Genomic DNA, 12,986 nt, shown 5'->3' with positions numbered 1-12,986 from the left:
TCGGCTATTATTATTTTTTTAAGTGCAGGAAGGAGATCTTACCAAGTGCAAAAGTTGCCACTAGGGGAAAAAAACAACCTCCTCATATTGGCAGAGAATGAATGTGGTGACTTTCACATACTGTATTTTTTGCTCTATAAGACTCACTTTTTCCCTCCTAAAAAGAAAGGGGAAATGTGTGTGCATCTTATGGAGCGAATGCAGGCTACACAGCTATCCCAGAAGCCAGAACAGCAAGAGGGATTGCTGCTTTCACTGTGCAGCGATCCCTCTTGCTGTTCTGGCTTCTGAGATTCAGAGTATTTTTTTTCTTGTTTTCCTCCTCCAAAAACTAGGTGCATCTTGTGGTCTGGTGCGTCTTATAGAGCGAAAAATACGGTATATTATGGCCAGGGAGGGAAGGCTTAAACCTTCCTTCCCCATGCAGTGCAATCTTGATGACAATTGGGCTCCTTTTTAAAAATACACAATGTTAATGTCAACGTGTAGTTAGGCTGTTGGGGCTGCAGGTGATTTTCTTGGATACTCTCCAAAGTGGAAAAGGTAGCACTGATATGAGTGGCGAGCCTTCTGCTGCTCTAGCAAAGGCCCGATGTTGCCACCCTCTGGATCTGGCCTTGCCCTGGGCTGCTACACCAAATGCTGACAGTGCAGGAAGAATTAAGCACAATACATGAGAAGATGTGGAGCGTTATTTATTCAAGTCTCTCTCTATATCACTTCCTAGCACAACCCTCAGGGTGCTTTTGTTAAGAATACTGTGTTAAAAGGACCTGCAACACAGGGCCCTGGCAGATGTGTATGCAGCAATGCAGGAACAGGTGCTCTTGGGGTGCAGTTCTATGTCATTGGATGTAAAAAATTGTGACTTTATGAGTTGGCAAAGCAATTGAGCAAACTTGTTCCCTCCAAACCAGAATAAGATTAAGTATTTTTTCTAGTCAGTGTTATGTGACTGTGCATTCAAGGTCTTGCACTTCTTTCCCTGCCCCCCCTCCCTGGTTTGACTTATTTTTAAGAGGTGTTTTTTTAAGAGTGGCTACAAAATAGAGAAGCATTGTTGCTTGTACATTTGAAGTTCAAGAGCTTCAAAGTTTACATTTCTTGAGCAGTTTCTTTTAGCATTTCCCTTTGCTCCCCCATCTCCTTTCACAGTGCAAAATTAATATTGAACTTGGATGCAAAGGTCTTCTATGCATATATATTTTTTGCCAAGTCTACGTATGTAATAAATAGAAAACATTTTTCTAGAAACAGAGCAGGTTACACACCCCTTTAATTTGGATTGAAATATTGCCTATAACTTAAAAGTTTCCATGTTTTATCAAACCAACCAGTAAGAGGTGGCAGGTGCTTGCCTTTTGATCTATCCACTACTTGCTGTTTAGACCCCATTAATAATGAAAAGATTAGATCCCTGGCAAGACTCTTGTGGATTTGTGCACAAACGTTTGAACCTTGACACAAATAGATCAATTAAAAATAAATAATGCTTTATGTCTGTATCTTGGACCACTTTGATATAACCAATAGGATGCATCCTGCTAGCTTTGGGTTGTATTTAACTATGTTCTAATCGGAGTAGGCCTGTTTAAATTAATGAACCCAAGTTAGCCATGTTCATTAATTTCGATGGGTCTACTCTGAGTATAGCTAACATTGGATGCCACCTTTTGTGTTAAATTCTCTTTGAATCAAAGATCTTTATTGTAGCTATCCAGGGGACTCTTAGCTCTTTTCTAATGAGAATAACACTAACAGGGAAAGCTTTGGACTCCAGTTGTTGAACCCAGACAGTGGGGAAAAGCTTCCCACCTTTGTCAAGGCTAGAGGCACCTTATGAATTCTTTGGGGTTGCTGGCTGCTGTCTCTTGAGTTTCTCTGGTGTTTAATTAGAATAGATGAAAGCTCCTAGGCTGTATAGCTCCATCAGTTGCAGTGTGACTGCATTCCTCTGTAAGCTTCCCATGTCAGGTCTAAATAAATAGGGCCCTCAGCCTTTTGACTGTGTTGAAGAAAAATGTGCTAGAAAATGAGAAGGGCTGCCCCAGCTGCTATACTTGGGATTCCCCCACCTGTGTCATGACAAATGGACCAGATGTTATTTTACCTTAACAACGCCACTCATCAATCCTTTTTACTTGAAGGTGTTATCACAGAATCATAGAATTGTAGAGTTGGAAGGGAGCTCAAGGGTAATCTAGTCCAACCCCTTGCAGTGCAGGAGTCTCAGCTAAGGCCTATTCAAAGGTGCCTTCTTTCTTTAAATCCCAGCCACCAATATTTAATCCTCAGCCACCACCTGCAGACTCGGTGTTTTTCTGGCAGGCTTGTTGCTACATGGTATGTGCACCTTTTCCTTCCTGGCCAATTTTCTGCCTCAATCTTCAGGCCTGTCTGTGCTTTCCTTAACTCTTATTTATTTATTTAATCTATCTCCCCCCACAACCAAAACAGATGAGGAGGAGCCAGACAAACTCAGCCACGATGCTTTGAAAAATGGACACACTATCCCCATTGACGGTTCTGGGATTGTCAGCCTTGCACACCTGGAGGAAGAGACTGGAAAAAGAACAAGCCTTAAGAAGCCTGTTCCATTAGAGGAGCTGAAGAAATCACAAGGTGAGAAACTGGGATGCAGGAGTGGTGGCTCTCTGAGAAGTGTTTTTCATTAACTATCAGGCTTTCACTGTGAAAATACCAGTTTTGGGTCTCTCCTGTGGAGCACACCCACCCATGAGATTTCCTCATTCTCACACAAGTTTCTAACACAAGCAACTCACACCTTCACTTCCAGGGGGTTAGCCCCACCCAATTTATCTTTCTTATTATCAGACGTTCTGTCTCCTCCTGCCCACGCTTTGCTGCTGAGTGCCAGCCTTCACCTTGAACTCTAGTTTGGAAATTGGAAGAAACCTTTTAAGTTTCCCCCAACAAACAGCACATAAATAACTGCAAAGACTTTCCAATGCAGTTTCCCCACCCCTTTCCAGGGACAATTGTTTAATGCTTAATCAGAATTCTTTGGAACTGTTGGGTGGAAACAGAGAACAGTGCATAGGATCCTTTTCCTGACTACTAGGAAGAGGCCCTCTTTGCAAAAACTCAGCACTTTTAGAATGCTCTTCAAGTCTGTGGTGCCATAAAGGCAGGGCTGGGGCAGGAGGTAGAAGTCCAGTGCTTCACTTAGCAGAATGAGCAGGAGGGTCCCCAAATGCAGGTCTGGCTAACTACATTCTGAAGAAATGAGCATTGCCATTTAAAGGGCTCCCTCAATAAAACAACTAAATCCAGAGTTTAAAATCACCTAATTCTATTGCTGTTTCATTAGGGAAGGGTCATAGGTCAGTGGTGGAACACCTGCCTTGCAAGCAGAAGATCCCCAGTTCAATCCCTGGCCTCTCCAGGTAGTGGTGGGAGAAACCCCCTGTCTGAAACCCTGGAGAGCCACTTCCAGCCAGTGTAGACAATACTGAATTGGATGAACCAAAGATCTGAATCAGCTTAAGGTTGCTTCCTGTTTTCCAATAAGTGGAGGCACTTATTAGTTTAAGCCCTTTCCATCTCATATGATGGCAGCTTACAAGCAAGTTTAATTTTGAACACGAAACCTAAAAACATTCCAAAAAATGTGCCATGTACAAACAGGCCACAAAACAGTTGGTGATGGCAGGGTGTGTGTTCGTATATGCATGGAAGGAGTGCCTGAAGGGACTCCTGGGGTGCTATGAGGTGATCCTGTCGCTGGAGCAAAGCATAGTTAGGGTTAGCATATTAATAATCCTACTTACTGATTTTCATAAATGCTTAAATTTCAGGATATCCCTGCTAAAGTTCTAAGTCAGGGATGGAGAAGCTTCAGGCCCTCCAGAAATTGATGGATTCCCTCTCCCATCATCCCCAGGCAACATAGCCAATGGTCAGGGATCATGGAGTCCAACAATGTATGGAGAGGCACAGTATCCTTGCTCTAAATACAGGAACTGGGAAACTGTTGCTGGTTTTGATCTGTATCACACACAGAGGCATGCAAGGTCTTAAACACTCTGCTGACGATTACTGATTGGCATGGCTGGCAGAAACCAGTATGGACTGTGGTATCTATGTCGTCTATGGTAGCTTTTTAGGCTCCCTGTGCTGGAGGTGTTGTGCGTAGGAACCTTCAGCTGCTGTGCCCAATCAGGAGTGCAAAACATACTGTCTGGATATGCTCTTGGCTTGCAGCCATCCAAAGAGAGTGGTGTGAGGCACCTTAAGGCCAGCTGGTTTACAGTGGCCAATACTTTTGTGGGCTGGTGGCTGCTAGATGCTTTGGCTGTGCTTGCTGCGGCTGGTGAGAGTTGGAATCCAAAATATCCGGAGGATACCAGGTGAGAAAGCTACATTAGAGGCAGAAGGTCCGTGTTATATAGGAAGTAAGTTGTGGTCCAAACCTTCATAGTCAGCAGTATGAATTAGTCTCTAAGATGCCACAACCCTCTCCTTCACGCATGTAAGGAAGCTCAGGGGTTTATGTCAAGTGGGCAGATAACAGTACTTTTAAAAGGTTTGGCTCCCTTTAATGATGCTCCCTGTAATGATCAGAGAGCTACCCTGAGATGAGAAGTTCTTTTCTAGGTATTGTCATAATGTTGCTGAAAACAAAAGCAAAATATGTTTCATTGCAGGAACCTTGGATGGCCATCCCAATTCAGAAGTGGAGCACCACCACCAACATGATTCTCATGCTCCTAAACAGCCTCTGCTTCCCCCGAAACGACCTTTGTCATCCTCCTCTCAGGAAACGAGCAACGTGCAGGCGAGGGATCTTGGCCCTCCCAGCAGCACCGCAAGGACTATGTCTCCCTCCACAGTTGCGGCTGCCACCAGCACAGCGAAAGGGGTCAATTTTTCCACTGCTCCCTCCCCAGCCCCTAGAACTGTGCCCTCTGCTTTCACAAATGCTCGCACTACTGCTGCTACGAATGCTACCACGGCAGCACCAGCCAAGCAACCCCCTGTTCCACCTCCCAAGCCAATGAATAGGAATAGCAACCCCTTAATAGGTAAGTGGCTCTTGGCTCTTCTTTGTGTATGCAGTGTGCATTGTTCCATCTCCAAGCCCTTCCTTGATTCTTACTGCAGTTGTAATTGATACGAGCTCAGTGTGGATGGGGCAAAGTCTGAAGAAAAAGCACCAAATATATATATATAATCACCCAGTTTTCCACATTTTTCTTTTGCTTTTTAATGTCTGTACTTGTCCTTAGATTAGCACATTTATTGTGGTATAAGTCTATAAGGGCTACTTCATCAAATGCATGAAGTGGTTATGCTGAGATACAGGAAATAATTGTTTCACTCTTGTCTATTTGTTACCAATTGGGAGTGGATCATGGCACACACGCTCTGGATCTTTTATTTTTCTGAATGGATCTGGTTTGCATTCACGCTCTACACAGTCTCTTATTCCTTTCTCTTGCTTTGCTAGGCCTCCTGATGCCACTTTCCTTTCTTCTTATACCTCTGTTGTAAGTATCTTAGGAGACTTTTCCAAAGACACAGCACTAGAACGTGGAGCATATAAGACCATCTTAAAGAAGTTTGCGTGTAAGAGAGAAAGAGACAGCGAGGCAGTCCTAAACTCTCAAGCCTCTGTGCTTTAATAGGTTACCCTCCTGGGTAACATCAGGAGTAAGATATGTCTTTAATTGGCTGTGAAGTTTGCTGTTCTTTTGGCATGGCCAGCATGAGCAGGACTGTTCTGTGACTTAGACTTAACTGTCCTACCTTTTCTGCAATGCTCCTGGTAACTCATTCCCATTCCAAACAACAAGAATCCAGTGCATAAGCCTGCGGAAATGTGCCGTGTACACAGCACAGCTCAGCACAGTACTGCATTCATGTAGGTGTGTGTACTTGTGTAGTGTTCATCCCGCAAGTCTACAGCTGTTCATGGGATTTCTAGCTGTTCCTCCCCTCTAGATGCTGGTCAGGTTTTAGAACTCTTAGTTCTCTGAAGCAAAGCTTTTTTTGTGGTCGCTTCATATATTGTAAAGGATAGGTGGGGAATATGCGGCCCAAGCCAGTGCTGTATTTCCCAATGTGTCTCTTAACACAGTTCAAAGGTATATCAACAAAGCCACTCACCTGAGCTGTTTAGAAATGGAATCCCATGAAGGAAGAAAGGCAAGGGAATGTAACCAACATGAGCAGGTTGCCATAAGCTTTTCGGAAAGAATGTCTGTAGCACTCACAGCCTGGCAGTATATAGGGAAGGGCTATGCAACACCTGCGGTTTGAGGGTGTGGGGAGAAGGAGGGGTGAAACGTAAACAGATCTTCCAAGACTGCACCTGTTCCTGCTCACCTGCTGAGAATTCGCAGTGGGAGTGTGTGGTAGATTTCGCAATCCTACTCTGAACGCACATGTACTCACATTGTAAGATGTAGTGTGCCTTTTGTTTCTGACAAACAAGGTAATGATAGCAGGAAATTCTATACTGTATCGCTTGCGGAGCCCTACCTTTCAATCTTATATGAAGGGAAGAGCATAAATATAAAGCGATGAGAAGGGACTTGGCCAGATAGCACCTGGGATTGGGTGTGTGTGTGGGTGTGGGTGTGTGTATGTTGGGGGATGCATGGAAGTAGAACTTCAGAGACAGAAATGGATTGGTCTGTAGGTATAGTTTTGATCAGGCTTCCAGATGTTGTTAGACTCCAGCTTCTAACACCCCAGCCCATTGGTCATGCTGACCAGGACCGGAAAGAGTAGGAGTCTAGCGACATCTAGAAGGCATGAAGTTTGGGACGACTGACTCAGATAATACAAAGAGGACTCGCCTCATCCCTTGGAAATAAACATGGCACACTTGTGGATGAAACTCTAGGGAACGAAAACACTCTTTACTAAAAGCAGAAACCAGAGCCATCAGACACACAGTAAGCAAGGAGGTGACCCAGCTTCCCATGTTAATATGAAGTATGTAGGCATCCATGTTAGAATATTGATCTGGTGAATCAAGTGTGTATGAAATCTTCTGGTTAAGTCAATACATATGTAAAAGGGGGAGGGTAAGGGAGTAGTAGGGTGTAGTCTATCCTTCCCTAGAACCTGTTTGGGCTGCCACAGGGAGGAACATGTCACAATTTGAGCTTTTGCTATAGAGCTTGATGTGATCAAGAAAGCCCCAGGAGAGGCAGAAAACAAAGGGCTAAGATAATATTTATGAATGAGTGATGAGCAGGGATTAAATCCTGCAGCTTTGACTGCATTATCTTGTTCCCTGCTCTCACATCCAGTGTCAAATTATATCCCGTCATCCTGCCCATCAGCTGATGTAACAAGGGACTTCAGTTGATGGGCGGGCAGATGTGGTTTGGGGCAAACAGCATTGTGGACCAATATTGGACCTTTGGTGGGCCAAAATTGGCCTGTGGACTGGAAATTACCTTGCTGTAGAATAATAGGTAAAAATCCAGTATTCAGTGTATGAGTGTGATCTAAAGCTGTCATTTTTCTATACAAGGTTGTTGCTTTCTCTTAATTTTTTGAGATGGGGGTAAGTTGAGGAACTGAGGCTGAGAGAGTGACATCCCAAAATTATAACACAGGTTTGATCACAGATCTAAATCTAATGGCTATTATTATTTATTAAATGCCTTTACACCCCACTTTTTAAGAGTAAAACTGTCACATTGCAGCTTAGCTGTTTTGGCTGGGGCTGTAGTCCAAAACAGCTGGAGAGCACCAAGTTGGGGAAGGCCATGATTTCCTTAACAAACCACAAGTTTATCAGGAGCTTCCCCACAGATGATCAAATAAACCATAGCCTGTATCTCCAAAGTTTCTTTTGTTTTCCAGCTTCACCTGCCCCTTGTGGCTTTATAGTTGAGTGAGCATCTGGGTCAGATGTGGGAACCCTTTGGCCCTCTGGATGTTTCTGAACTACATCTCCCATCAGCTCTAGCAGGCATGGCCAGTGACTAGGCATGATGGGGTTATAGTTCAGCAGCATCCAGAGGGCCAGAGGTACCCCACATGCGGCCAAACAAACCATGGTTACTGAAGGGTGGTGGTTTTGCATCTAGTGCCAAGCCATCATTAAAGTAGACTTAAGGTTTGCAAGTCAACAATGAAAACATGACTTTAGATTGTGGTTTGTTTGCATTAAACATAATTAAGCCACTGGGCAGCGTTCAGTTGATCAAACAAACCATAGTTTAAGAAACCCTCATTGAATAAATCATGGCTTGGTTAACTAAGCTAGCGAAACATTAACAGCTACACTCTGTAAATTAACAGTGTAAACAGCAGCACCTAAATATATGAGGCAAGAAAAGAGGAAAAAGCCATCAATAAAAGGATGAGTAGGAAAAACAAAACTTTACAGTTCCATTCATTATCCGTTCGACCTTGCTGGCTCTCTGCCCCATTTGTCTGCCAATGACCTGTAAAAAAGTAAAGGTAAAGGACCCCTGTCCAGTCGCGAACGACTCTGGGGTTGTGGCGCTCATCTCGCTTTACTGGCTGAGGGAGCCAACGTTTGTTCTCAGACAGTTTTTGCAGGTCATGTGGCCAGCATGACTAAGCTGCTTCTAGCGAAACCAGAGCAGCGCACAGAAATGCCATTTACCTTCCCACCGGAGTGGTACCTATTTATCTACTTGCACTTTGACATGCTTTCGAACTGCTAGGTTGGCAGGAGCTGGGACCGAGCAACGGGAGCTACCAACCTTCCGATTGACAAGCTCTAGGCTCAGTGGTTTAGACCACAGCACCACCCAATGACCTGTAGGTACCTGTCAAATTGTTTTCCATTGGGGTAAGGACTGAAGGCATGGAAAGGTCCTGCCTCTCTCCAGAATTTGCCTGGTCTGGGTCCCCTTTGTGTGATCTGGGGTGCTTGCTGTAACCATATCTAACAAGTGTTCCTCTCTTGTCTTCTAGCTGAATTGACTCAAGCAATCAGTAGTGGCACAGCTTTGTCTAAGCCTTCTCCGCCTTTGCCTCCCAAGAGAGGCATCCCATTAAACTTGCCTTCATCCCTTGAATCGGCTGCTGCTCCCAAGTCGCCTAATGAAAGGTCATCCTACCCTTCCTCGATACCGGCACACATGCTGCCACCTCACCCGCCGCCTTCTCCTTCCCCACCTCTGCCTTCGCACATTCCTCCAGAACCTGCCCATGTCCCTTCGCCTTCCTCCACCCCTGGGGCAGAGCCTCCCCTTCTCTCCGAACTGCGGGCGGAAACCCCGCAGGAAGGGCTCTCTGTGCTAGATGCAGGCAAGAGGATGGCCGAGCAGGGCTTTGGAGAACCTCGGATGCCTTCGCGGCTGCCCCCGCTCCCGCTCCACATCCGCATCCAGCAAGCGCTGACGAGCCCCCTGCCATCAACGCCGCCAGCAGAAGGCTCACACAGGGCACACTCACTGCTCTTTGAGAACGAAGGCTCCTATGACGACAACGGGACCCTGGGCAGAACGAAGTCACTGCCGGTTACTATTGAGATGCTGAAAGTGTGAGTCCCACTTGAAATTGCTGGTGTGGAGCTCTGTGCAGTCCGTTTGTCCTTTTATTTCCCACTCCAAGTCTCTCAGCTGCTGCATGCCCAACACTTTATTGAACTAGGCTATTTCTGAACTCTTATTTACTTATTTTTATTTATTAGATTTATATACCGCCCTTCATCGAAAAATCTTAGGGCAGTTCCCAAGATAAAAATGCAAGTTAAAAGCACAAATAAATAGTTAAAACAGAAACAATAAAACAATAACCCCACTCCCCTCTCCCAAGCACGTTTAAAAGGCTATAGAATATTAATCAGCAAAAGGCCTGGTTGAAAAGGAAGGTTTTTGCCTGGTGCCAAAAGGTGCCAGCAGAACTTCCATGGGGAGGACATACCACAAATGGGGAGGCACACAAAGAACTTTGTGATGCATGGGCACCAAAATCCTTAATGCTCAACTTGGTATTATTATTATTTTATTATTACAGTGGTACCTTGGTTCTCAAACTTAATCCGTTCTGGGAGTCCTTTCGACTCCCGAAACCATTTGAAAACCAAGGCGCAGCTTCCAGCTGGCTGCAGGAGCTTCCTGCACTCAAGCGAAAGCCGTGTCGGACGTTCGGCTTCCAAAAAACATTCACAAACCAGAACACTTGCTTCCAGGTTTGCGGCGTTCGGGAGCCAAAATGTACGAGTACCAAGGCATTCGAGAACCAAGGTACGATTGTATTAACTTGCCTAGGTATAGTCTATCTTGGGCTGTTCAGTCTTAAGCAGCTTCTGGATGTTTGTTTTACGTGGGATGAAGGATAACTTCTGCCTCTTCAACCAGGCCTTGGGCTGATTGACATCCCATTCCCTTTTAAAAGTGTTGTCGGAGGGGGATTATTGGTTGCTGTTCTCATTTTTATTATGCATTTTGTGGTTTTTATATTGTAATTTTATGTTGTGAACCGCCCTGGGATCTATGGATGAAAAGCGCTATACAAAATTAATTAATTAATTACAGTGGTACCTTGGGTTAAGTACTTAATTCGTTCCGGAGGTCCATTCTTAACCTGAAACTGTTCTTAACCTGAAGCACCACTTTAGCTAATGGGGCCTCCTGCTGCTGCCGCGCCGCCGCCACGCGATTTCTGTTCTCATCCTGAAGCAAAGTTCTTAACCCGAGGTACTATTTCTGAGTTAGCGGAGTCTGTAACCTGAAGCGTATGTAACCCGAGGTACCACTGTATAATTATAACAGCTTATTAAGGTGTTCACAAGTGGGGCATGATTTTAATATCTAGCACTCTGAGCCCTGAAAATAGAGCTTGGCAGGCAGTGTGAAATCTGTAAAGCATGTTCTGTGTAATACACATTGACTAGTCATTGCAGCGGGAAATGGTTGCCAGAGCTGTGGGCAGCTTGCTGTCCCTCCTCCCTCCATCAGCCCTGAGCCTTGGTCATGCTGGTGCCGATGACAATTGCAGTCCCAAACATCTGGAGGGCACCAGGTTGGGAGAAGCCACTGGCGGTTAATTGCTCTTCAGGTATTGAGGTCAGAAAGGAGTCCCGAAGTGTAACCATAAGTTTCTACTGAATCAAGGCCAAGGGAAGAAAATAAAACCTTGATGCATGCAATTGCACGCTTGTAGAAGGCTGACCTGAAGTGTTTTGTTTTAAAAATCACAATTGTGTGCCTTTCTGTTAGTCCAGACGATGATGAAGAGGAGGAAGGTGTCCAAGAGGATGTGCATCATTCCAATTCCCATGTTTACATTGGAGAGTCTCCCACTGTTACGGTCATTCCCAGGCTCAGCCTCCAGACAGTACAGGATGAAGAGGAGGGTCCAAGCGACTCAGACTCCGAGGGACCTATTCTGTACAAGGAGGAGGAGGAAGAGGATGAAGATGATGACAGCCATAACAGTAAGGCTCTCACTTTTGGGCAGAACTAACTCCAGAGAGGGCTACTAAAATGCAGGGGAGAATTTAACCCTTTCCCTTCTTTAGGACAGGTGCTGTTTGCCTTGGGGGCAGGGAAGCCCCTCTTTGATGTCATGTGTTTTTCCTCTTCTTCAGTGCCAACACTAACTTCAAGGGGGATGTTTACCTCACATCCACAGCAGGAGAGGTGCTGTGGGCCCAACTCTGTGGAACTCCCTCCCACTAGAAGTCAGACAGGCCACTGCCCTTGCTGAGTTTCAGACACCTGTTCTATCTACAAATGCTGCTCTGCTATTTAAAAAAAATCTGCTATTAAAAAAAATATCCAGGGGGGTTAAGTGTTTTTGAGGTTTAATTCATGTTTTAAGTCCTGTATATATTTCTTTGGAAGCCTCTTCAAGACCTAGAATAAACAGCGCACCTCTCCTTCCCCACACTTGCTGTGACCCCATTAATGATCAGGGCCTCTCCCTGCAGCTAATGCAGTGTGTGTGTGTGTGTTTAAGCAACACACATAAATGTTATGTCACATTTACTTTGGCCCTGAGGTGCAAGATCAAAAAGGCCTATATCTGTACATGCTTTGCATTAGCAGACAGGTGCTCCTTTGCTGCAGTGGCACATTCCTCCCACTTTGTGACTTATCCATGCTGCAACTGTCAGCAAAATGGTAATGCGATCTGAAAGTGAGGGTACAGCTGGCTGGGGGTCAGCCACTCTGTTTTGTGACAAGATCTCCTTTTCTTTCTCTCTTTCCAAAGCTGCACTAGCCAACAAAGTCAAGAGGAAAGATACCCTAGCCATGAAACTGGGCAACATGGCTCCCAGGCAGGAGCTGCCAGAAGAGAACACCACATTTCCTCGGAAGAGCAAGGAAGAGTGGCAGGAAATCCGCCAGCAGATTGGGACGACACTGATCAGGTAGGAAGGCAGAAGGAAGTGTGCAATAGGGCCCAGTTAGGGATTGTGTGGGAAATGTCCCAGGTAGGTGCCGTTTTCCTCTCTGAATTTGTACTAAACACAGCCACCCATCCAGCTGCGGTCCTAGGCAGATCTTGCACATCACTGGAAGCAGGAGGACACCTTCTGTGCTTCCTGAAATCAAAGCCATTCGGACATGCTGCTGTTTAAGTATGCATTTATTTCTTGCGTTTTATATCCTGCTTTTCCACTGAATGGTACTCAAAAGTCACTAACCGCAGTAATGCAAATACAAGGCAATGAAATACAAAATACAGTAAAACAGGAATAAAATATAACTATCTTTGCTGTTCTAGAGCTGTACAGGAAAAGAGCAGCGTGTGTGAGCCTGACACTTTACTCTGGCTCATTGGGGCTCCTCCACATAGTGCTAAACCATGGTTACGTGCAGACTACCTTAGTGCGAAGAAAGATGGGGAAAGCCACAGGTTTTCTTGTAGTCGGTGTCAGAGTCTTCTTTTGTGCTTTTGTCCTAAAAGGATGCAATTGTGATTTGCCTTTCTGCCCCTGCTTACTCTTAAATTAGGCGATTAAGTCAGAGACCAACAGCAGAGGAATTGGAGCAAAGGAATATACTTCAACGTAA

The 12,986-nt window shown here is 45.1% G+C and overlaps 1 protein-coding gene across 10 annotated transcripts in view; it reads left to right on the top strand.

Annotated features, from left to right (window-relative positions):
• PHACTR4 (phosphatase and actin regulator 4) overlaps positions 1-12,986 on the top strand; it is an 83,941-nt gene that overhangs the window by 63,894 nt on the left and 7,061 nt on the right. For all 10 annotated transcript variants that reach the window (XM_083627141.1, XM_083627146.1, XM_083627142.1 and 7 more), the window contains 6 exons: positions 2,458-2,622; positions 4,668-5,045; positions 8,932-9,502; positions 11,184-11,401; positions 12,181-12,340; positions 12,927-12,982. In XM_083627141.1, coding sequence (XP_083483267.1) covers positions 2,458-2,622; positions 4,668-5,045; positions 8,932-9,502; positions 11,184-11,401; positions 12,181-12,340; positions 12,927-12,982 — 1,548 coding nt within the window. The remainder of the gene's footprint in view (positions 1-2,457; positions 2,623-4,667; positions 5,046-8,931; positions 9,503-11,183; positions 11,402-12,180; positions 12,341-12,926; positions 12,983-12,986) is intronic.

Source organism: Podarcis filfolensis (assembly GCF_964270895.1).
Source record: "Podarcis filfolensis genome assembly, chromosome: 8".
In the NCBI taxonomy this organism is placed as follows: domain Eukaryota; kingdom Metazoa; phylum Chordata; class Lepidosauria; order Squamata; family Lacertidae; genus Podarcis; species Podarcis filfolensis.
This window is presented reverse-complemented; position numbering and strand designations above follow the sequence as displayed.